The sequence below is a fragment of the Pithys albifrons genome, chromosome 2 (genome assembly GCF_047495875.1).
Source record: "Pithys albifrons albifrons isolate INPA30051 chromosome 2, PitAlb_v1, whole genome shotgun sequence".
Taxonomy (NCBI): domain Eukaryota; kingdom Metazoa; phylum Chordata; class Aves; order Passeriformes; family Thamnophilidae; genus Pithys; species Pithys albifrons.
Window position 1 is genome coordinate 81215726 of NC_092459.1, and position 26933 is coordinate 81242658.

Here is a 26933-nt window from a genome sequence, read left to right on the forward strand (position 1 = left end):
TTTGTACTATCAAATCTGTCTAATAGGGGCAAAGTGCATGGTGACCACTGTCAAACTAATTTTCCAATCAAGGATCAGTAAGTAAAAAGGCATTAGCTCTGCTATGCTCCATTGCATACAGTTACACCTTGGATAACTGCCCTGCGGGAGTTTATGGATCCTACATGACCCCTGTCGAAACTCAATTGACTCCTTTCCTGCAAATTCTGTTAGAATTGGTCCCTGCATCACTGCCCACAATAATCAAGAGCAGAGAGACTGATTTATGTATAAGCATTTTGTTTTAGTCTAACTCAATAAAATATAAAATAGATGGGGTTATGAGATGGCTGTTAAAAAAAAAGACAGAAAGAAAAAAAAAGGCTTTAAATCTCTAAAATCTGGAAAAGTATTTTTTCTAAATATTGGTCTTTCAAAAAGTACCATTATCAACCAAAAAAAAAATTCTTAATTAATATAGCATTAAAATATATCTATTCTGAAGTTTACCTACAGCAAAAGGCATTACTTTAACAGAATATAAAAGTTTCTTACTAGGAAAAAAACTGATTAATTTATTGAGAAAGCATACGCTATTTATTAGTCAGTTTAAATATCTGGGTTAACCCTTTTTAAGAGATTTGGAAACCTCAAAGAAAGAGCCCATAATCTTTCATTTTCTTAGAGCTGTTGGACAGTGCTAATTATTTATAGCTGAAGAAAGTAAACTCTTCAGCTTAGCTTATATTGTTAAGATCTTAAAACTGACCAACAACCTAAAATCTTCATAACATAGCTCATAAATAGAATACTGGTACAACAAAGGCACTAATTGAACTTTGGGTATTTCTTTTTCATTATTATCATTTTACTCCTGAATTTCTACAGTTTAAATCCTCCTACAAAGAAGGATCCAAGTAGCTCTACATATAGAAACTATTCTCATAATTATGAAAGTTCTAATAAAATCTCTGTTGAAAATAATTATCTAATGCTCGGAAATACATACTTTAAAAAAAACCAGTAAATTTAATTACCTTAATGTCATACTTGTCATACTATAATACATAGGACAACAAAAGCAAGAAACACATCAGTAATTTCATCGAAATAAGAAAATAATTGAACATAACCATACCAAGAGGTTATAAGGTTATATGGTGAAGGAGATAAAAGTCAGGATGGGACCATTCTCAGAAATGTTTATGCATATGGAAAACAGAAGGCCAAAATAACACAAAGCACAACAAATAAACAGACTACACCAAAACGAAAAACATTTAACTATTGCTAGCTTCAATGAAGTTTGGAAACAATCTGAAGGCATGCAAAGATAGTCAGATTTCAAAGAGCAAGACACTTTAAACACTTGAACTAGATACCAGCACAGAACCTCAGGAGAAGTTAAGCAGTGAATGTAGAACCCAAAGAGAACACTTGAAAAGTCCCAACCATAGGAATGATGTCCCTACAATGCACAAGTTAGAAAACTTGTAAATTCAACCCCCTTTGCGCTCTCTATAAGTGATCTGTACAGGTGTTCACACCCCCTTCATCCAAGCCCCACATCCCATCCATCCCAGTAAAGCTGCAGCACACATGGTCAATAGCCTGTTGGCCACCACGCTGTGTCAAGGGCGGTCCCATGGTGTAATGGAGAGCACTCTGGACTCTGAATCCCAAGGACCTGAGTTCAAGTCTCAGTGGGACCGTCCCCTGACAGTTCAATGCCTCCCTGCCATCCCATCCCGTCACATCTTGGATGCTCAGCAGGGTCAGCCCCGGTTAGTACTGGGTGCTGTGACAGTCCCGAGGACTTCACTGTCACTGTCCAAGCTCGCTCGGCCGTGGCAGATGGACCTCAGGACTGAAACGGTGGGGCCAGTTCTGCGCACGCTGTGCCTCACCTAAAAAATCCACTGTGCAGGCTGGAAGGGCACACCCACGTGGGGAGAGCCCTGCCCAAATCTGCATTCACAAAGTCTGGCCATACATACATACCACGCTGTGTCACCCCACTCAAAGTAAAGCACAGATACACCTCCAGACAAATTTATCCATATAATTCTTCGTCTCAGCAATTTCAAATTCTAACAGCTCTGTGGGACTCAGAGAGCCTTAGCCCACCCTAATATTCACATGGTATCCCTGTATTTCCTTCTGTAACCTGAATTAACAAAGCAAGCCATATTCCAATAGGAAAAATACCCAGGGGAAAAAAAACACTGCCACCCACAATAAAATACCACAAAGACATCTTTCGAAATCTACATAAAAGTATGAAGTCCCTAATTAAGGAAGCCCCTACACTGGCATGAATTTCAATTTATGTAAGGTACAGTTACTGAGATCAATTTGGAGCAAGATTAAAACAGTAAAGATAGAAAAAACATGCATATTTGCACATCTTCGAATGAGTTTAATTATCACAAGTAGACCATTCTTAAAAAAATGCAACAGATATCTGCCATACTTGAAAATCAAGCAAACAAAAAATAACACTCGGATTCTTATTTTAAATCTGCCTCACAGAGAATATCTATTAATTGCACCTATAAAATACACTGCTCTCAAACCTCTGTCACTCAAAATAATATCCATGGAAACCCACCTAAAAATGAAAAAATAAAATACACCTCTTAAAGATAAGCTAAAACCATATGGCAGAAAAACTACACAGTGTCTGCATATGACCAACACTGCAATCTTTAAAAGAGCTCAGACTGCCTATGAATCTTGGAATTTTATTCATTTATTTGGAAGAGCTTACACAATGATGGCAGCAGTTGTGGGATGCCTCGAAAGTCTGTCAGAATTTCTCATTTATAATCTGTTTTGCATTTTACATACTCAAAAGACTGATTAAGTTTAAATCTGCTTCTTAAGAAAAAAAACCTGTTTCAGTGGAAGAATTCTAGATATTTCACAGCATTTAAAGTCAATCATTATGTTCTCACAATTTTCCTTAATTAAAGAAATTAAAGGAATACTCAATCTGAATAAATTTATTGCCCAGAACTAAATACATTACCTAGGGTTAATGCATTTAACTTGAAACAGAATTATCTTTTTTTCCCTACTATTATAAGTATTCCCTTGAAAACATCCCCATTTGTAATCACAGATGGCTTTTCATCAGAAACCACAAACAGTTGCAAGTCTGTTTCTTAATGCAGTGCTATAGTTGAAATATCACCAAGAGAAATTCTAATATTTGAATACCAAAGTTCACTCTGGCAAACTAGAGTCATCTTTTCTAAAACAGAAAATACTTGTGGGACTTCAAACTCTGCCAGCCATCACTCAATGCAATAAAGGCCACAGGTACCCAACCCAGTGATTATTATCACAGAGGCTGCACCACTATATGAGACTGGACAAACAATTTGGCATCTGAGGGATGAAAATCCTACAATTTAACAATTAAAAGTGAACCTCCTAACGGCACCAAAGGATTAGTTGCAAATTTAAAAGAAATGTTATTCTTGGCATAGTCACAATTTTGAATTCTGAGCTTTATTTCACCAAAACTACATCACCCTTTGTCTTTTGCCCCTTTTGGAACCAAAGCAATCCAGTTTTCAAGCTCAAAATGCCTACCCTTTGGCATAGATCTAAAGTTTATTTCTGCCAGTTTTTCTCGTCTTCAGTTTTCAAAACATTCTGAATTTTCAGCAAACCTGAACATGCACACATATATTTTATGCATTTAAAAGTTATTGATTTTTCTTGGAAGGAGACTTCTAACATAAATACCTAACTCAAATTTATTAATTCAAAGAAAGTTTGAAACATAGCTTTTACTTTCAATTGTTTGTTACGTAAACTCAGTATCAATAATTGGAAACCATAATCCAGCAATTTGTCACTACTCTGCACTGTGCAGAAACACCTGAACACCTCTTATGGGTTTAGCCAAGTAGGCCAAAAAAATTAGGCTTTAAAGTTCAGATTAGGCCTGAAATTGTCAGCTGACTTGAGCTGGGCTGAGCTAGCTAACAGCTGACTTCTTCTAGCCAATAATATTGTATTCCACACCATATTGCATCAACTCAAAGGGTGTAAAATCCAGTGTGTGGGAGTGGCTTAATTAGTTCCACCATGGCTGCACTAAAAGGAAGACATCTAGCAGCTCCTCTACTATGCTAGGCCCTGCTTCTGTTGCCTCGCATTTTGTTTGCATTCAGGGAAGTAGAAATATTTTGTTGTTATACTTTCTCTTTCTTGCTGAGTGTCTTGGAGGGCTTATGAATTTAGAGTAATGGGCTTTGTATTAATTGGGGAGTGGGAAGTTATTCCTTGTTATATATATGCAACTTGTGTAAGTGTGTGTTATATTGTAGTTTCCTCTTAATTTTCTCTTTTCTGTGTAAATACATGTAGTTATTTTCAGCATAAACCTGTTTTGGAAGGTTTTTTTTTCCCTCTCTCCCTCCTCTCTTCCCTTGTCTGGTTGAGGGGGGGGGGGAACCCTTTTCACCCTGTCCTGGACACTTGGTATTTTGCCAGCTCAACCCAGGACAACACCCCACTAATTGCTGCACTGCAGGCACTCAGTGACCAGTGTAGCCCCATCACTGACCCCTTACCAAAACAATACGCTGCTGATTTCTCACAGGAAAGCCCACCTATTCCTAACAGGAACACAAGAAAGAGCAAGCAAGCTCCTGACATGGTTTTGAGGAAACCAAAATTGTCTCCTCTAGTGGGATAGTTCAGATCAGCAAAAACACTGCATGTGACAGACTATGAATACAGATGAGTTGCAGCTGTAAACATGTCTACGAGGACTCCCTGTAATCTTTGAATAAATTTGAATATATTGTCATTGATTTGGTTTGTTCTGTAGGGGAGGACAACCATATCATCATCTTGGATAATAATTCTACTATATTTAAGATAAGACATGCATAAAATACCACAAAAATTCAGATAAAAAAGGTCATAAAAATTCATAACTGACTCTTGGAAAACGGGATCCATGCAAAATCAGATACAGTTAAGGAAGTTGTAAAATAAGTACAAATTAATGAACAGACCTGGGCAATGTCTACACAATGCAGCCCAGATCCAACATCTAAGTGAAGTAAACTCCACGGTTTATACACTAATTAAGAAACAAAGCACAGTTTGCGCTGGGTTTTTTTGAGATTTTTAGTATCAGCAACACAAAGTTTCTGGATAAAAAGGGAAAGCCTGAGGCTTTTAACTACTCTGCACCCAATGGGAACAGGCAGTAGAATGAGCAGACCACAACCATCAATCGCCCTCTGCCTTTGAGCCACCAGCTGCCTCCATGATCCTTATCCTGGTTCTTTAGCTCCAATTAGTTACTACCCGATCAACACAACAGGTCTCCTTAGACCTCCCGGCTACCATTTCCTTTGTCATTTCTTCAAACATCTACTGCAACGCATTTTTTTTCCCAGTGTTACTCTTGAAGGCCAGTTGAAACTTTCTATTACTTCAGGATCCTGCAGCCAGGCTGCTGAGGAGAATAGGTTGGTATGCACAGTCTACCTTAACTTCATCAACTGCTGTGGTTCCCAAACATTTCTGGATGCAATTACAGGCAACTGGAAATCAGTGCAGTGAGCCAAAACAGATGCAATGTTCACACTGTTCTGAAAGACAAGCGGCAGAATCACCTTTCCCCTGTCAGTCTCCCAATCCCAAAATAACACAGCAGGGTGGAATGACACATGGCTGAAGCACACGCTGCAGTCCTGCAACTTTCCATCGGGATATTAGTGGAGTGGGGAGGGGAGGTTTGTGCATCTCTAAGGCAACATCTTTAATGGACACAAGAAAGAGAAGGATGCAGAGTACAGCAGGAGGTCAGTAATGCATTCTGTCCTTTGGTTCCATTTTGTGTTTTGTTTTAGTTTTTTAAACAACATGTGATCTGAGGCAGCATGTGAGAGGGGACATTATGACAGCTCCATATGGGGGACCATTGCTTACTAAAATTGGTCCATTCTCAACCACAAGCTCAACTGCCCTCTGCAGAGGCAATAGCAGCACCAGCCATCACATGGTTCCCCCATTAGCTTTCAGCTCTTGAGCTCACCCTTCTGTGGACCCCTGCACCACAAAAAACATTACGTTAAGATGCCAAGCACACTCTCTTTTAAAAATATATTTCATTTTGCTCACAAACATGGTTATTCTTGCATTATTCTAACCTAGTTTTGACTACACACGCAGAATGTAACTAACTACAGCTGAGCAATACTCTCCCCCCTCACAACTTACTAGTTAGTAACACACCTCCCTCACCAGAATTGTTACCAGTTTTTTCTGTAATTTTATTTACAGAGAGTAGGATGTTACTTGTTACCACAGAACAGCTGAAGAATACGTGATGTCAGATCATCTCATTTCATGATTCAAACTAGTCTGAGGAAAAATAGTCCTGAATTCCAAAGATAAAGCTAAATAAAACCTCTGTCCTTCTCTATGGCATATTAACAATTTATTATTTTTATTTCATATGGTATGTTTAACAAACATGAAGAGAGAACATCTCTTTAACTAGAAATGACACTGAATTGACTCTGGTAGAAGTTAAGATAGAACTCCTGTAACATTCAACTCCCTTAACATCCATACACATATCAGGTACCTGTCAGCAGAAAGAAAAACAGCTGGCAAAATCTTTTTTATCAGATAAATCTTAACCTCACACAAGTGTGTCACGTGATCAACTAACTTCCACTATACTCTGTATGCTTTAATTAATTCTGAGCCAGCAAAACCATTTCACAGAAAATTCTATGATCACTGAAGTAAAACATACTCAGTCATTCACAGCAACCACAGCTGATATATCTGGATTTTATGCACAGCCTGTTAAAACTGAACATGGAAGGCTACAATACCACGCAATGTTTTCTTAATAAAATCCACAATTCAGGGTTTTTTTTTCAAGTCTCAGGTCACTTGTTATTCATTCCATATAGTGACAGCACATGTAAATTTTATTTCCTGTATCATATATTCAAAATGGAGGTTGTTTTTTTTTAAGTAAAATCTGCACAGCTATTTCAGATCCTGGCTCACCCTTCATAATATCAGTTCTTCATAGTCATTTTTTTTCTCATTAGCAAATTCATTTCTTAGCTAGCAGAATAGTCATCAAATGCATCAAGCATCAATAGCCAGACCAAGTAAATATTTCTTGGATAAGTATAGAGCTTTAGATTACTGCTAGTATCTACACAGGCAGTTTTAAACACTTCAGCACTGTAAGAGACTGGTTTGTGATTTAAGACCCCAAAAACTGAGCATCTTCTAGTCACAGAGTGGCCCATATTCACTGTTCACATTCTGCTAGACAATTCCAAATAACACAGACATACCATTTGAAGATAATTTTGCATTTCAAAGTTGAATATGCTTCCTCATCTGCTAGAAAGGTAACTATATTAATATCCTCCTGGACACAATGTTGAGCACAGCCGGATAAACACATCATCTGGTGGGTAAGAAATTGGCTCAGGGTCAAGCACAGAGGGTAACAGTGAATGGGGTAACATCAGACTGGTGACCTGTCACCAGTGGGGCTCCTCAGGGCTCCATCTCAGGCCCTGTGCTCTTCAATATCTTCATAAATGACTTGGACACAGAACTGGAAGGGATACTAAGCAAGTTCGCAGACATCACAAAACTCAGAGGAGCTGTTGACTCACTTGAGGGCAGGGAGGTCCTGCAGAGACCTCCACAAATCAGAGGGCTGGGCAATCACCAACTATGAATTTCAACATGGGCAAGAGCCAGACTCTGCACCTGGGATGGGGCAAACCCAGATGTACGTACAGACTGGGGAGCAAGAGGCTGGAGATCACTGCCACAGAAAGGGAGCTGGGGGTCCTGCTCCACAGCAAGTTGAATATGAGTCAGCAGTGCCCTGGCAGCCAGGAAGGCCAACCATGTCCAGGGGTGCATCAGGCACAGCATCACCAGCCGGTCGAGGGAGGGGATTGTCCTGCTCTGCTCTGGGGCAGCCTCACCTTGAATATTGTGTGCAGTTTTGGGCACTGCAATATAAGAAAAATATTAGGCTATTAGAGAGCATCCAAAGGAGGTCAATGAAGATGGTGAAGGGTCTGGAAGAGAAGCCATCCAAGGAGTGGCTGAAGTCACTTGGTCTGTCCAGCCTGGAGAAGAGGACACTCAGGGGAGATCTCATTGCAGTTACAACTTCTTTGTGAGGGGAAGAGGAGAGACAGGCACTGATCTCTTCTCTGTGGTGACCAGTGACAGGTCCGAAGGGAATGGCCTAAAGTATTGTAAGAAGAGGTTTAGTCTGGATATTAGGAAGAGGTTCTTCACCCAGAGGGTGGTTGGGCACTGCAACAGGCTCCCCAGGGCAGTGGTCACAGCAGCAAGCCTGACAGAGTTCAAGAAGCATTTGCTCAGGCATGTGGTGTGACTCTTGGGGATGGTCCTGTGCAGGGCTAAGGGTTGGACTCAACGATCTCTGTGGGTCCCTTCCAACTCAGAATATTTTGTGATGCTGTGATAAGTACTGAGGGTATATTACATCTGGTGGAGAACCTTCAGATCAAAGCCAGTGTGGCTGAATACAAGGATCCAACCCCAGCATAGAGCAGTCCTGTGGTGTAAAGGAGAGCACTCTGGACTCTGAATCCCAAGGACCTGAGTTCAAGTCTCAGTGGGACCGTTCCCTGGCAGTTCAATACCTCCCTGCCATCCCATCCCATCACATCTCGGATGCTCAGCAGGGTCAGCCCCGGTTAGTACCGGGTGCTGTGACAGTCCCGAGGACTTCACTGTCACTGTCCAAGCTCGCTCGGCTGTGGCAGACGGACCTTAGGAGTTAAACGGTGGGGCCAGTTCTGCACACGCTGTGCCTCACCTAAAAAATCCACTGTGCCAGCTGGAAGGGCACACCCACGTGGGGAGAACCCTTCCCAAATCTTCATTCAAGAAGTCTGGCCATACCCAGACATACACACAACCCGAGCTTACACAATCAGGATGATGGGACTCCATCCTCATCCTTCTGTTTTGAAATTTCTGCTCGTTTCCCATTTGGGTGAGATTTTTTGAGTAATTCTGCAGAGCTAACCTCCAGAAAAACATCATCCATCCCGTGTCATAGGATGGGATCAATCATGAGGGAAGTACAAAGATACTTAAACAGTCCTGCATCAGCAATAATAAAGACCGATTTATCAAAATCTTTTAGAAAGGGAAAAAGGGGGGCATATCTGAAGATTTAAATCATCTCTTCTATTACTGATATCTTCTCAGCATTAGGCTATTTAATATACCAACACTCATAGAAACAGTCTAATGTCTTTTGGTACCAAGAGGAATCCCCATTTTGTATCAAAAATGATACAGAGAATAGTTCACAAAAGTTGAGGGGGGGGGGAACACAACAAAACATACATTGTACATAAATCAGGCTTAAAAATTCAAACTTGATTTTCTAATCAAAATCCAACTCCACAGACCAAGTTTTAACCAGACGTAACTTTAGCAAATCAACTAAAAATCCCACAGTCCTGAAAAATGCTGCAGGCTTACTCTTTTAGGTCGTCAGCAAATAATAGAGGAAGGATTCAAGAGGGAAAAGAAAAATGTTAAAGGGGCTAAATAAAAAAGCAACTCCAAAATATGTGGAGATCTAAAGGATTTATTTTTCTTGTGCCGGGCATGTGAAATGCACATTTCACTAGGGCTGAACAGATGCCCTGAGTTCTCTTGTACTCCTGAAGTATAATTTTCTGATTCACTGCAGCATCTCACAGAAATGAAATAGCAAGAGTAGAGTAAGCATTCATATCACGAAACTTGAGTTCAAATATTGATTAGGTCACAAATGAAGTGAAACAGCTCAGTCCTCTGAGATGACCCATCTCCTGCTCCTTATGTCTAATGTCTCTTCCCTTCAGCAGGAGTGGATACACCTAAACACCTCCGAAGGTCAGACTTTGTGTTCACTGAGAAAAGAGAGCTACAAACCTAACACTCACTGAGAAATCTGTTTGCAACTGCAAAAATATCTTCAAGATAGTGTATAATTTCATATTTCAGTTTAGCTGAAGTACATGGAAGGCATCAATCAAAATTAGTGTCAAAGAGCACCAGCTCCTATTCTCTTGCAAAGAGATACACAGGTGTATGCCATTTTGCGAGTAGAGAGATTTTATTTCTAATTTCACTTTTTTTTTTAAACTTACCTACACAAATAGAGAAAATCAACATCTGTCAAGAAAGATGAAGTTGTCTAAGTCTTGGGTCCTACAGCCTACCTAAACACTGTTTCTGTGTCTGACACTGATCTTTCCAATGAGCATCTTTTCAGTGAAATGAAGCATACAATTAAAAAACCTGATGTCACTACCAAGCCTTTTTAGACATGTTAGCTTTTTAAATATTGAGAATTTAAGGGAGCTTCCAGAGAATGTAAGTCAAATGTAACTAAAAATTGTTGCTTAGGTAAAAAGAAAAGCAAACAGAATAGTGGGTTTGTCTGACATAGGTGAGTAATTTTTTTTCTAGATAATTCTTGTGTTAGGCTAATTCTAGAAACAAACTAAAGTTATTTTAAGTAATATTTTCTCCAGACATATTTTTAAGTCTCCAAACCCCCCCACAAAACCAAAAACTAACAGCACCAAACACCATCACCACCACCCCCAATCAAAAATACACCAACACAGTAATTAGGCCATTTCCTGCTTTTATGAACAATTATGTCTTTCAGTAAAGCACTTTTTTTTCAATTTCAACACAATTCCTGGTTATAAAAAAAATTCCCATTCTTTGTGTTTTTCTTATTTTAATCATATTAAGTTTTTGTTGATTATATTCTCAGCTTAAAAACAAGCAAACAAAAAAACACAACCAAAGAAAACCAAACAGAAAACAATCTATCTTTACATGTAAACATTTAAGTGTTGGAAAACAATCATATAAAAAAATCCAGTCGTGAAATAAAAGCATGACTCCTCCTACTCACACACCAGAACATGAATCAGCAGACACTACTGTATTTTCTGTGGTGAAATCTCTTTTTCTTTCACAAATCTAATCTAGTTTCAGATGAAAACGAAAGCAGTACAAAAAAGAATGTTTTTCATCATGTCTATCACAATCATGTCTATTCACTTCTTCGAACTACTTTGGAATGTCCATTCACTCTTGGATGTTCATTACCTGGGCCGCTCCTACCTGTGCTGACCAGGAACAGCTTCTCCTCACAACATTCTGGAAAATTCTTTCATCTTTTTGGGAAATAACTTTCTTTACTTGACAAACAAGGACATATTAGCCCTCCCTGCGAGAATATTTTGGCCCTGGAGCGTCCCCCATAAAACCAAGCCACAGAAGGTCTTGGTCACTGCTGAAGCCTCAATAGTTTTTGCAGAACTCAAGCAGTGAAAGGAAACCACAGTTCCTGAAGATGGTTAGGGCCAGGTTTCGAGTATAACATGTGATAGAGAAACAGCATGGAGCACCAGACCTGCACACAGAGCACCCAGCAATACCTACCTCAGCACCACCTACATCCCACTCTTCAGGTGTTTAAAGCAAACCACGAGAGCAGCAGCTGCACTGATGTCTTGCAACCCTGCAGCATAATTAAGCAGCTTCCAGTCTTTCAGCCTGAGAAGGAGGGACATTTGCTTTCACGTAAGTCTAAGTCTACTTCCGAGGCAGGCTAAGGAATTGGGCTGCGTAATTGGAAAACATCACTCCTCACAGACAGTTCTATAGGAACTACAATCACATCGACATACAATATTTATGTTGACTGTACGTATTTGAGAGCCAACTTTCTGTCAGTCAATGAGGCTTTGTCAACACAGTTATGCAAAAGATGAAAAACCTAATAAAAAGCAAGGAAAAAATGATCCAAATTCATTTTTTCCAGTAAGTGATATGACATTTTTAAAATAGAATAAAATGTATTTTTTATACGAAGGGTTCCTCCGAAAGCCTGATATTGAAGCCAATACTATATAAAGCTTTGTAGCAAATCTCATTAAGTAACAGATCTATTTGATGGTCTACCAGCCAATATTACCTTGCAGTACAGAGTGACAGCTGTACTTGTACTGCTGTAATAAAATTTGTTTCCTCAAATGCACACCACATTTATTTGTTAAATATATCCTCAGTAACTTTAAAAAAAATAAAGTCAAGAAGAAGGAATTAATGGATTTTTAAAATTAATTTAATATAAAATTGTTTGGGAAGTAATTTTGCAAAAATAAGAACTAGATTAAAGACTGTTAAAGCATATTTATTTATTTCAGCTACAAGGTAAGTTTAAGAGAACACAACCGTTGCAATTAAAATTAATCCAGAAATTATTATTGGAAACGAAGCATACTTATGATGAAAAGAAAACATATGAACAGGTTAAAAAAACACTTTTGGAAATTAATAATTCTAGGAGACACACAAGCTGAAAAAATTAAAACCTTTTTCTGCCTTTATTAGAAATTCTGATAGGAGATAATTGCAGGAATGAGTCCATAGAGATTTTTTTTCCTTATTGTGAACTCACATTCCCAACAGCAGTAAACAAGATGTACACATGTCAAGGACAGATTACATCTCATAGGTCCAAACCCTGCAAAAACTGGAGGTCACTCATTTCACCAGTCAGAATGAATACTAAGGACTCACCACAAGACAAAGACAAAACACCTGCTCTATTAAAAGCTACTAAAAGTATGAGGCAAAATTGGAAGCATTTCAAAGCTGAGAAAAGTTTGCTCACAGAATGGCGCAGAATGGCAGGGGAAGAGACTTCTGTTCTGGAGTCCTGGGGGAAAGCACAGCCTGGAATGACATTCCTAAACCTACAACCACTGATTAAACATTGTCTCAAGGCAAAAATTCTACACAATGAGCTTATGCATACGTTGAGGTTTGTAGCTGAGTTGTTATCTGCAATAAACTGGTAATCATTCATTAACTTCTGAGAGTAAGAGACAACTGGCAAGCTATTTCATGCCTCAAAGAATTTACAGCAAAAGGGAGAGAGGTAAACACACAGTGCAGGTGACTTTGTATCTGGAAAATAAAAGGAACATTTTAAAATGCCGTTAATTACCTCCCAGCTGTAAAATAGATCGACATTGAGATGTCCCCACAAATGCAGTTTTTAAAACCAATACTGAATCCTTACATGCCAAAAGCAGAAAACCAAGCACAGTCTTTCAATTAGTAACAAACAGATAATAGTAAAGTACTTGTTAGCAGAAAATAATTTTATTATTTCATATTTACTATTTGAACAAGTACCGAATACATGCCTCACAAGCAGCCCTAACTACAAGGGACATAAAATAATATGTGTACTGACTGTTACAGCTTGCAAGACTCCGTGGGGGGAGGTTAAAAAGAAGATATGAAAATTTAAAATTAATAACTCTACAGTACAGTTGTGAACAGATATATTCCCAAAGTCATAACTTCCAAGGCAATCTCTAAGGACAAGATCTTTGGCTCTGTAATCATTTCTGAAGCACTTGGGAGTTCTGTGAATTACTTCATCTGCCTCAAAGCAGATTAGGGGAAGGAAAGCTGCAGAAATGACCGGAGCCCTACATCAGCTCCCCCCAGCAGAAAGCCAAACATCACTGCATTCTGTGCACATCAAACACAGACATTGCTGAGAGCTACCTGTTCGAAGACAAAACGTGTTCTTTAATAATTCAACTCCTCCTGAGAGTCAGAAACAAGATAAGAGGCTAAAAACAACTTTGAAACAGATTTTCAGAATTGCAGACAACATCTGTGTTCACTGGTACGGACCATGATATCTGTGCGCTCTTCTACCACCAGGCAGCATATCCACTCTGATGCCACAATGCAAACAGCCCCAGGCTCTCCAGCTACATGTCTGGCACTGGTGCTTTCATCTCACAGCCCTCCTGACCAAATACAAAGAGCTTTCTACTGTCCAGTTCTCTCCACACTAGTTTACCTACAAGTTCATACAGATCTTTTCAATTAAAAAACGCTGTCCATTTAAAACATTTCTATACTCTCCTTAAGATGCTTTGCAACTTCACAACATTCAAATCTTGTCCAGAAATTATGAATCTCCTCCCAGTCCTGTATTTTCCTCTTCACTCTTTTAAATGTTCCCATGAGTCAGACTGAGGGGTCACAGCCTTGTAACTGTTTTACACACACATGCAAAGATCAGACAGCATATTTCATAACCCTTCATACCATACATACATTGTTAATTTTAGCATCCCTCTGCTAAATTCTTTGATTTGGTAATTGATTTATATCACAATATTCTCCATGGAAGACCAGTACTTTAAAAAACCCTGTCATGTTCTTCCCTTATGATCAATTTTTCACAGAAATATTTAATAACCCTTCTGCTAAGAGCAGCTCTCCAGGTTACATCTCCTGAGTCCATCTCAGGTAAACAATTTTTCACACTGACATTTTCTTTAGTCTGTTGCAATTCACATTCCACTGGCCCCTTTTCCAGTCCTTCTATGGCAAGTTGCTTTTTTTCCACACATACACTTTTTTATTGGCCCAAGGACAAGGAAGTTTCACAGCTTTTGAAACTGATCTAACAAATTGCATGGGCCATAAAGTTTTGCATGGCAAAGCTTTGAGCTCTGGCAGAATTAGGATGTATTTTAGCAATTTTAAAAAGCCATGTTAATTCTAAGTATACATATAAACCTCTTGGTGTTGAACTTTTTCCCAGTGGTAATATTAAATTTATAGCAGATCTGCTTTCTGCTGCCTATAATCGCTTTTTAAGATGTTCAGGTGTGTTGAGGTCAAATATTGCCCTTAAGGTGATACACAAACATACAATTAAAATATTTTCCATTTTACATGTTATGAACAACTTACAAATATATGGATGAATGCAATAAACTTCAAATCTCTCTGAACTAGATAATCAAGGAAAGACCTTATTAAATTTAACAGACAAACGAAGGATTCTAATCCTCCAATTACGGATTTGAACTACACCTGTTGAGTTCCTCACACATGCATTAAAATATACACATCAGCTGAGAATGTCTTCAGTTTTATACACGAGCAAGACAAATTAAAAAGAGGTGAGCACTGCCATTCTTTGATTGGATTGACCTCTTGTCCCAGGTTGTGTTCAAAGACTGTACATGACGGCTTTACCTGGTGGGCAGAAAGGGAGAAAAATGACAACTGGTCTTTACAAATGAGAAATCTTACAACAGCTTCTTCAGATTAAAAAAAGTGACAAGTATTAGTGTAAAGGGAACTTCTAGAAATGCAGTGAAGAGGATCAGAAGGGGAAATTTTCCTGAAATACTGAACAAAACAATTGCCATCAAAATAAAATCTTGACAACTCCAGTAACTTCCTAGTCAATGAAAAAATAGGTGAATATGTAATTGGGCACACACATACCACATTCCACATAACTATTTATTATCCTAAATTCCACAAGAGTCGTTAATTCAGCACAAGTGAATCCAGCCCGGGTCATATTTTATAAATGCAACAGGATTGTCATTTCAGCACACTTTTCAGCAGAAAGGTGAATCCAGTAAAACAATTCCACCCCAAAATTTCCACAAGTCTTTAGAGGGGTCTAATGGTTTTGCACACAATGCTCAGCAAGTCTGCACTCCTTATGAAGTTTCATTAAAAACTAATTTAAGTAGTTTTGAATTAGCAGAACACACGATAAAGCTCAAACCACACAAACCAGTCAATGTAATTCAATCACAATGACTGCCAAAGTAGCAAAGACTACCGGGAGCAACACCCACATATAAAGCAACATACAGACTTACCACAAGTCTAATAAAATACTAGGTATACATTAGAAGTGGAAAGATTATATTGTTTCAGCAATAGTTAGCTCTTAGTTGCTAACTAAGAGCCTTTTTAACTTTCCCGCTATTATCATGCCTGACCTGTCACTTTGTTTTAGTGCTTATCAGCACAACTCATCTACTGTCTTAGCCACAAAAAGAGACATTTTTAGAGTAAGAGATATTATTATGCGCTTACTTTGTGAAATAAAATCAAAACTTAAAAAAACCCCAACCAATATAATGCTGTAAAAGATTTTACTAAAGATTAAATACATTTAATTGCTTTCTGTGTTTTACACCTGATATCATACATATCTGGTGTGGATTACTGCATAGTTTCTTTTTCCTGGGTCAAAGACTGCAGATAAATCAATCATCACATGCTGAGTTTCATACAGTGTTTCAAGAAATTGTTTCCATTGCTATTTTGTTTGTTGTACTGTTATGGGTTTGGCCAGATGGGCCTAAATTTAGGTTTTAAAAGTTCAGCTAGGCCTGGGAATTGTCAGCTGACTTGAGCTGGGCTGGCTAACAGCTGACTTCTTCTAGCCAATAATATTGTATTCCATACCATATTGCATCATCTCAAAAGGGGTAAGAGCTGGTGTGTGGGTGTGGCTTGGGCAGTTGCTTCACAGCTGTGGTGCCAGCAAGACACTCTGCTGTCCCAGGAGGGATGGGGAGGCCCAAGCCCGGAGCACTGGCTTAACATCATGTTATCTGAGGGAAGTAAAATGTTTGTTCTTAGCTTTTCTCTCTGCTTAAGTCTGTCTCTGAAGAACTGACTTCTGTAGAAGGATTTGTAGTTAAAATGGTAGAATTTGTGTTTACTGGGAAGTGGGAAATTATTTCTTGTTGTGCATAACTTGTGTGGGTGTGTGCTATATTGTGGTTTTCTCTTAATTTTCTCTTTTCTGTACAAATACATGTAGTTAGTTTCAGCATAAATCTGGCTTTGAGGGTGGTTTTTTTTCCTCTCCCTCTTCTTTTTCCCTTAGCTGGTTGGGGGGAGGAGGAACCCTTTTCACTCTGTTCTGGACAGTTGGCGTTTCGCCAGCTCAACCTAGGACATGTACAGTAATATCATCTACTGAGACTGGTTTAATATGACAAGTCGATAAAATTCATAAATAGCTGAGTAGTCAGTCTCATTTGCTAAAACAACACAGACGCTTATGAACCTAAATCTCTGGCGTGGCTTTCTGTCCCACTTCCATTTCTCTTTTTACTCTTTCAGTCTGCTTTTGCTTTTTCAGAAATCTGGACTAAGATACTATCAACAGCTGGAGGACTTGGAGTCAATGCACTACAGATATCAAAGCCAGCTACACAAGGTACAGACCCACATCAACATTCACTCAATGCTTAAAATAATCACATCCAGAGTTTGATCAAAAAAAATCTTTTTTTTTCTAGAGGAAATTAAACCAGAGTGACTTAGCCTTGCACAAACATTCTCATCCCTCATATTCAATAAAGATTTCTAACACAATGATCTGAAAAGTGCTACCTAAGTTTTTTTCTCACAGACAAGGTACATAGAAATGGAGGAGGTAAAATTTATTGAGATATATTTTTATACACAGCAAGTCTTCCTTGGTACACCACTTATCTCAGAAGGATTTGAAAGCTCTATTTCTGTAACAGAAAATAACAATCAGACCACAGCAATAAGAAGAGGTATTATAGTTTATCTTACCAGGGAGAAGTAGTACTTAAAACAACAGCAACACCACAACAAAAAAAGAAAAAAAAAAGGTGCACCCCAAGACACTGGTCTGGTTTGATATATTAAAGTGAGCTGCTTTCAAGCTTTTCTTGACACATAAATAAAAACAAGTTTCTGCCCTGAGAAGCACCAAATACACTGAACACAGATTTTAGACACACAGGAAACATACATAGTTTATTTCATACACAACATTTCCAGAGACAAATCTCTCCTCTTTGAGGACAACGCTTCACCAAATACTGAGCCTCAACTTCTCTCTCCCTGTTTACCATGATGCCTCCCACTACCAAGAACACCATCACCAGAGAAGTTGTCTTTTCAGGTCACCAGAGCCCAAAAAATACTTTAAAAAGATATTCAGTCTTTAATTTCTCTTAAGCTTGAGCAATCAAGGTAACAGCATAACAAGCTCTGAGCTGAAGGCAGATAGTACCTAAGATGACGAGAGGAAACCTAAATATTGCACAAATAGGGGATTTACAGCTTGAGTTAGCATAGGAATTACTGGTGTTCAACCAATTACACCACTTGGTGCTGACCCTACAGTCATTGGGACACCTTTGGGAATGATTCAAAACTTTAACTTGGCCTCTAAACGAAATCTCCTATTCAGCCACAGAGGTGCTGTGAGAATTGTGACTGCAGGAATTAAGCACAGATCTCAAAATAAGGAAAATCAGTGACAAAAACAAAGTCAGAAAAGTCAAGACATTTCTATGTAACCAAGACTTCAGTCAAAGAGAAAATATTTTCTTTGTGGTAAGAAATGATTGCAAATCCCTTCCAACTCAGCATATTCCATGATTATGTGACAAATGTCTGCAGTGAAACTAAAGCTAGGAAATGCTTCTGGGGAAGTAAAATATGGCTGAAACACGACTTGGTAAAGGAATGAAGGTGGGGCTGATGGTTCAGGACTAAGCTGGACTACAAGGCCAAAAGAATCATCCTCCATACTAACCAGCCAGTCACTCCCCCACACCTAAAAGCCCTGCTTCTCCTAAAGACACCCGTAAGACCTCAGAAATTCCCCTAATTATCCTTTTTAAGGCTTCACTTTTAGCTACAGCAGACTAAAGGGCAGCTACGACCAGAAGGCACAGCCCTGAACATCTGACCTTGACCCATCCCTTCAATGGCCACTTCAGCCCCCTTATTCCCCAGCAACAATGTGATTAAATGGCCCTAAGATTTTTATATTTTGGTGAAGTGTGTTTTCTGCCAGTTTCTCTCTCTGCACCAGTATATCATGGGTCATATAAGCAGCAAAGTGCCAAATGAGAAGCAGAAGGTGCACTCAGGAAGGAGAGTAAGGACCTGGGAGAGCAATAAGAATACCTGCCCTCTCAGCAGCTCGCAGCCAGCATCAGGTAAGCTGTCATGCAGATCCATATCCCACTTCAAAACATGAAGAGGTGTGGCAGAGAGACATGCAGAAAATACTACTGGCCTCACCTGCATGGTTTTGGATAATCCAAAAGAGCTGTTGCAACTGGTTCTGAAGAAGACTAGATTCTTCAAGCAAAAACGGCCTCATTCCATACACCACACAGCCAAAAGCACACAGTGGCTTTTGAGTACAGTCACAATGGAAGCAACCACTGACAACCAGTGAATTCCATATGATTAACAGTTCCTAAAGAATTTAAACAATAAATTCCCTAATGCAATGTAAAACTTTGGGTAACTTACACGTAATTAAAAACTTTCTAAGGCAGATATCTGAAACTAATTTTGTCACTACATTAGCTAAAAGTTAACCATATTTTAATCACTCATGTTTTCCCTTTCAGTGCTAATTATAGTTTTGTACTTGCACAATTACAATTCACCCCAGGAAAATGAATACTAAAGACAGTCCAATTTACAAACTTATTTCATCGTTTTGTCAATAACCACAAGCAAACAATATTTATGAAGAGCATATTAATATTTTAAAATAATATTATAGACTGCACTACACAGAACAGAAATATAATATCAGACATGGATTGCAGATACACAGTAAAACCTAAATTGAGTAGAATCCTCAAGATGACTACAACTTAAATTGTCAATCACAGCTCGACAGGACAACAATTTTGATATAATACCTTTCAAATTACAGAGCACTAGAAGCATGGAAATTGTAAACACAAAATCTCAACAAGGTAATAGCTTTAGGGCCCTTTAAAGCATGGTTAAATTTAAATTTTTGCTTTCCATAAGTGACAGGCATGGTAATAAAAACTTTTGACCTGAGATAATTTATTTTTAAGGCCACCTCTTCCTTTTCTATTGCTCCTATTATTAACAGGAGCAGAGCTGGGTTGGCAGCAAAAGACAAGAACAACAGTCTCAAGACCACAAGGCAGGGGAGGAAGAGAAGAAGGAGATAAGCAGTGACCGTTACCTTACCCAAAGCAGAACCAGAGCATCCAAAGCAGTAACAAGGCACTGAGCAAAGACTGAAATACTGTGCAATGAAAAGAAGCGTTTATAGCAAAGAGAACCTGAATTACATTCCCAAAACAAATCTCCAAGATAACCAAACTGTTGGTCAAAAATACCTATCAAGGGATATTCCTAACAGCAAGAAGGAAACTCCTGACCACCCCAGAGGTGCTGTGAGGGAGATAAACCAAATCAATGGGCAGGTGTCTCGGTTTGAAGGAGAAAAAACCAAAATGTTTTACCCACAAGCAGGGGAGGGGCCTCCTCCACGATAATCACACCACTCTTTATCAAATTTAAGAAAAGGAATTTTAATACAAGAAGGATAACTGATATATATATATATATATATATATATATATATATATGTAAACAGACTAGTGCAACCCACTCCCCCAACACCACAAGAGAAAGAAAAAAAAACAAAACAACAACAAAACCCAGCAGGTTTTCCTCCGGGAGAAAAGGTTATACTCAAGTGTTCATGTCACAGCCCGGCTGGCTGCAGAGTGAGTTTCAGTCCCTCTCCAGCGAGACAAAGGAGCAGTGAGCTTTCAGATGGACTCAGTCTCTTCCCCCTGTGTTCCCCGTCCAAGAAGCAGAAAGGTACGAGCAACCAGCAGCAAATCCAAGGCAGGTAGCAGCAGCAGCGCGGCACGAAAAGTAGTCCGGGGTAGGCAGCAGCGAGACAGCCAGGAAAACCCCAGCAGTAACCAGCAGGGCAGCCTGCCTCCTTCGAGCCCCCACTCCCCCGTTCCGCTGAGCCAAGACTGGGGAGAATATCCAAAAAAAAAAACCAAAAGAGACAAACCTGCCCCCACCCCAGCGATCAACAGTTAACTGCTTCTTTTGTTAACCGCTGGCCTGGGCAGTTAAGTGGCAGGGGAGAGAATTTACATAATAATCCCAAACTACAACAGCAGGTCAGGACAAGTTGTTATGAACGCTATCCTGAATGCCAGAGCTTCCTTTTCACCCACCTTCAAACTAATTCTGAATGAAATGAAAAGGAGATGGAGTCTCTGCTACAGGCCTTCTCTGGATGAGATACTGCAGGAAAGCACACTCTGTAGTCTAGTCTCTTCATTCGCTAATGCAAAAGATTTTCCTGGCAGCATGGGACAGCAGACTAAAAGACACTTCTATGGCTCTGGCTGGCATGACGGCAAAAAAAAAGCATTTCTAGCCTGCTTTTTGTAAAGCTGCTTCAACACTATGGTGTTAAGATGACATGGGGAAGCAAGAGTCTCTTCTTAAGAAAATCCTACTTTTTTTAGGCCATTTTTTTAGGTCATTCAGCTACAGATAGAAACACTTCTGGTGGTGGTGATATGAGATTTCTCAACTCTTGGGAAAACATTCTCTCAGGTTTACACAGAACCTGAAATTGTAATACATTGTATAGCACTTCTCACATGCTATTTTGTTTCACACCCTTTGTTCTTACTTTAAATCAGGTACATCAAAAGACAGTGCTGTAATTGCACTCTTAACTGTCATAATGCTGCATGAAGTTACAGCATATACTTCCAAGGATTATCCTACATTGGAAGCATAAAAACATACCTGCTCCTAATGCTCAGCCTATCTCCACACTGCAGTGGAAGACTAATAAGATTTCTTTTTTTTTTTTTATATTCCTCTACTTTGTGGGAGGTTATACATCTTGAAAGCTAATGTTTTCTCTCTTTCTAAGTAAGTTTAGAAAACTTGTAAACATAACAAAACACATTCATACTCCCTCTTAATCCATTACCGGAGTCTGAACCTCTGACCTTACCCAAACACCTTTTATTTTGTAGCCTATACCTAATGTTGTACATAACCTATTCTCAGATACTCATTTCTCTAAGTGTCTCTTTCCTTTAAAGGTATAAGTGGTATGGCATTTTGAAATAGGCTTGTGTTACCTCTTTTTCCTACTTTCTCTGAGACTAGAATTCTAGAAAGTTTGTTGGCTTGCTCCTAAGTATCAAGCAGGACTTACGTTTTCTTGCAGTGGATTCTTTACCTACAAGCCATCACAGAAATGTTCCGTGAAAAGCAAGCAAACACCAAAGGCATAATTGACATCCACCTCATTTTGACTCCTATCTATGACAGACTGGGTATATTTTCAGTTCAAGATCTGAATGTCAGACCAAGCAGTACCATCATTACCACATACCTTGCAGAAAACTCAGTCTGCAGGGATTAATGGCCAATAGAGCATTGAGTACGCAGAGGAAGAGAACTGCCAGGTACCAAGACGCCACTTCTGCCTCATTTATCAGACAAAGAACATCTTTAAAGATTTAACAAGCGAGCAAACTGAGCAACACCAGCAGATAAAACAAACAGCCTGATAAATCAGCATATGCAAGCAAACTTTGCAATGTTAAATTGTCCTGTATTAAAAATCAATACTAATTTAGGATTATTGTGTTACATCAAGTAGTAACTGACTACACCCAGATTTAAATGGAACTTCTAATCTGATCAACTACACAAAAGCAAATTGTAATAAATTATAAAATAAAATTTAAAAACAGACTAAAAATAGTACCAATTAAAGGCAGAAAAAGGGGGTCAGATGAGTCTTTTTCTTTACCTTTAAAATTTTACCTAGAAAGTTGAGCATATAAGTATTTCCTGATTTATTCTGGTATCTTCTATAACCTCATGTAATATTAACAAAACTGTAAACATATAACCAACTCCAGTATTTCAATGTTTTGCAGTTAATTTGCTTTTTCAAGGAAATAAAAAAAGAATCAGTCACCACACTCAGTTGACTATATAAACCGCAAGCCTGACTTTCTGACCCTGGCAAGACAATAGAGACTATAATCAAAAATAAAATCATTAATCACGTGGTTGAATAAAATCTACAAAGACAGAGCAAGCACAGCTCCCACAAAAGGACAGCTTACTTTTCTAACTTGCCCAAATTCTATGTAAGTGTCAGCACACAAATTAATAAGGGGGGGCCACTGAACATAATGTCATTGTGAAAAGGCTTAATTAAGCTAAATTGTCAGGGAATGGAAGAAAAGTTATTTTATAGCCTGAGAGTCAGGTAAAGGATAAAGAATAAAAAATAAGGTACAATAGTCGCTTTCCAGAACAGAGAAAGGTGATAGAAGCCTCTGGGGATCACTGGCAATTAGATTTATTCACCATTTTTATCAATGTCCAATAGAATGCAAAGGACAGGCAAATTCCCGAAGTATGTAAACAAAATCGCTTGTTCTACCCTCTCAGTACTGCCACATAAACCTGTACTGAGCTGTACTGCCACTGACACCACATTAAAGAGGTATCAAAGCATGGAAGAAGCTGTACAGAAAGGTTTTAGTTAATAAGAGAGGAAGAATCTTTTCTGTTGCTTTCCTCAGTAAATTGTTGGAAAAAGGTCCTGGCCATTCAAATCTCTTCAGACTGCCATAAAAGCAAACCTTGTTTTCAGCAAGGCACTGACCCCAACACTACAGATGCTCTTGCAAAAAATGTACCATCATGCAACACAATGTAATGTGTTCACTCAAAACACTGCTTCTATAGAAATACACACTGTCAACAAACACTCCTCCTTTTCTCAAATTTGTATTTCAGAGCAAATCTTTACTACGTATCCTATTTCAGGATAGTATTTTTTTAATTGCTAATGAAATATAATTCAAACAACTATGCAATCATATTAAATCAGCTACAGTAGAGTATTTTACTCAGTCGTGTATAAAATACAACATGAACCTCTACCTTAGAAAACGCATTTTCTATTTATATACATTTGAAGTAAGAAGAAATCACAAAAGGGGACATAGTTACAAAACTCTGCCATCTGGTCTACACACAACATAGGTCTAATAACACTGACCAAAAATGTTAATTTAATTTTAATTTCACTATAAAAACAGTTAAAATAAGGTAAGGAAGGGTTGTTAGTCTTTCTACCATTAGATGCATTAACTCTCTCTCTCTCTCTCTCTATATATATATATATACACACACATATATACAAATATATACACACACATACATAAACACTTCATTATTTTAAATCCAAAAGAATATTCACTTTAATTGAGATAAGATTAAGCAGAACTACTGCGCAGTCTGAGCTTTCCTCTCTGAAATACAGCAGGAAACTGTCCCCAACAGCCATCCTCACGCTGCTTTGGTACCTCAGACCCTTGCTGTAAGGATTCAGCCAAGATCACAGAGAAAGTCAGCACTGTAACAATCCTGGTGAGACTTTGCTGCCACTCACCCAGCTGTCCAGAAAAAAGATATTCTGCACATCATTACCTATGTTATGGCTCACTCAGCACTTCTTACCCAGCCAAAAGCTGCACCAAACAACATATACTACTATGAGCTGAGAGACAAAAGTGAGTTTAGAATTACACTTCACAGAGTAAAGCCTCAAATATTAATTGCATATAAAATAAGATTGCTAAAATGCTAATTCAATGTCAAGACTTTTTTTTTAATTTGTGTTCCTGTACTGCCACCTAAAGATCAGACTGAAAAAGAGGAACAGTAGTGGACAAGAAGTCTTTTATCTGTAGTCCTGGAAATGAGTAGTAATGTTTTTTCTGACACCTGGCTTTGAAAGATCACTCTAGATTCAAACAGATCAAAACCAGATTCATGAAACAGTTCAATTCCACATTCCAGTTTAGCAGTACTTTACCATTTTTCTAATTTCTGTCCACCACCAAATAAAATTTTAAAAATTGAGATCTATGTACGGATTTATGTATCACTCACCAATTTAACAAAGTCCACTCAATAAGAAGTCACTTCCCTTAAGAATATCAGTTTGTCTTGATCTACAAACTCTGTCTAGCCACAGCATATTTTACAAAGGAAGATGACTGGTCGAAAAATATTTTTAACTTCCTGATTTACCTTTTTAAATTTAACTCATATCACTATTTAGAAAAAAAAAAAGAAACTTACACAAATGCATAATCTTTCATGATAAAACAAGTTGGTAACACCACTATTTCTCCCAACAAAACATGCCCTGGTTATTCATCCACAACCAAACACTTCAGATTCATTTTTATTCCACCTGCTGCTGGACTCAGTCCATCTTCCAAAAGTCTATAGCTTCAAACTAAAAAGGTACTGACAGTCACCATCCTAAAGGACTCTGATGTCACCAGTCAGACTTGATAGATCTATTAGCTAAAAGTCTTTTTTATTTTGGTGCTAAGCTGCAAGCATGACCCGGAAAACATTGTCAAACTTTTCTCTGACAACATGAGAATCACTTTATCATATCTTAAACCAGAAGCTGAGATGTTCCGAGATGAGGACACAAAGCAAATCACTGGGATTGTTTCAATCAACAAAACTGCAAATATTTTCAAAATAAAATTTAACAAAACAAACAAAACCACAAACACACTCCACTCCCACCCCCTAAAAAAAACCAAACAGAAATAAACAAAGAAAAAGCTGGCGGTATTGGATTTTTTCCTCTCTTCTTCACATCGTGGCAATTATACCTGGGTTTGGGTTACCTAGTACGTTTCATGTCTTAATATACAGATCTACAAACAGCTCATTACAACATGCCTTGCTGGGAAATTGCTTAGGGTTAGAAAACAGGTTGGTTTCTTTGTTTTTAAAGTAACACAGAAAGCTACGGTGAGTTTGTCACATCCTCTTGTAAGGGCTCTGTGGAAGCCGGCAGACGTTTATTTAGCGCATGTCTCAAAACCACGTGCTCCTCACTCGGGATAAATCTGCGCGGGCACACCCAGGCAGCGCTTAGTGCCTGTTTCCTGGGGCTGGTGCTCGTCACCTCTGCCAAAGCCCAGGTTAAGGGCACAGCTCCGTTTTGCCCCCGCCGGGCTCAGGAGTACCCAGGGGAAGCTGGACCCTCCAGCCACTGCCGGCTCCGGCCAGCCCGGGAAACCCACCCACCTCCCCGCGGGCGAGACCCGGCACAGCGGGCTCGTCCCTATGGACAGATCCCCATCCCGCAGGACACAGCGGGCTCCTCCCCAGCACAGACCCTTCCATCCCGCAGGACACAGCGGGTTCGTCGCCAGCACAGACCCCCCATCCCGCAGAGCACAGCGGGCTCGTCCATAGAGACAAACCCCTCCATCCCGCAGGGCACAGCGGGTTCGTCCCTATGGACAGACCACCATCCCGCAGGGCACGGCAGGCTCGTCCCTATGGACAGGCCCCAACTCCGCAGGGCACAGCGCGCTGCCCCCGAGCACAGCCCCCATCCCGCAGACCACAGCGCGCTCCATCCCAGCACAGACCTCCCCCTTCCCCGCTGCCGGCACGGCCCCGCCCAGCGGAAGGGGCGGTGCTGGCGGGCGGGGAGGGCGGCAGAGGCGGCCATGCTGTCCCGCGGTACCTGCGCAGGCAGCGCTCGCAGAGGCTGCCGAGCTGCTGCTTGGTGAGGACGTAGGCGAAGGGCTGGGCGCGGTAGAGCAGCTCCCCGGGCCGCAGCCGCCGGCGGGCGCGGAGCCCGCTGCCCTTTCCCGGGCTCGGGAAGCGCTCCAGCGCCGCCGCCTCCATCCTGCCGCGCGCGCCTCCACGCGCAGAGGGGCACGGGGGGCCCCGCCCGCCCCACGTGACGCGGCGCTGCCGCCGCCATGTTTAGTGAGGGCCAAGGGCAGGGCGCCCCTGCAGGGGCTGAGCCAAGGTTTCTGTCCTCTTGTGTCCTGTCCCAGCGCAGGACAGTGCACTGACAGGCCGTGCGGCGGAGGGCAGCCCTTCCTCTGTAGGAGGGATTATATAACAGAATCCCAGCAGAATGGGTAACGTTGGAAGGGGCCACACTGGGTCAGTCTGGTCCAACCTCCCCTGCTCAGAGTCATCTCAGACCACATGGCACGGGATTGCATCCAGACGGCTCGTGAATATCACCAGTGAGGGCGACTCCACAACCTGCATGAGCAGTCTGTTCCAGTGCTTGGTCACCTGCACAGTAA

The 26933-nt window shown here is 39.9% G+C and overlaps 1 protein-coding gene and 1 non-coding gene across 3 annotated transcripts in view; one reads left to right on the forward strand and one right to left on the reverse strand.

Annotated features, from left to right (window-relative positions):
• SMYD3 (SET and MYND domain containing 3) overlaps positions 1–26536 on the reverse strand; it is a 410479-nt gene extending 383943 nt beyond the window's left edge. Inside the window, exon 1 of one of the 2 annotated variants that reach the window (XM_071548005.1) lies at positions 26354–26536. In XM_071548005.1, coding sequence (XP_071404106.1) covers positions 26354–26517 — 164 coding nt within the window. In that variant the 5' untranslated portion in view covers positions 26518–26536. Of the gene's footprint in view, positions 1–12745; positions 12916–26353 lie in introns of those variants that run through there. The other variant, XM_071548006.1, reaches the window with a different exon arrangement.
• On the forward strand, positions 1619–1691 carry TRNAQ-CUG (transfer RNA glutamine (anticodon CUG)). Its single transcript has one exon. It is a non-coding gene; the product is annotated as a tRNA-Gln (tRNA).
• Positions 26537–26933: the final 397 nt, after the last annotated feature.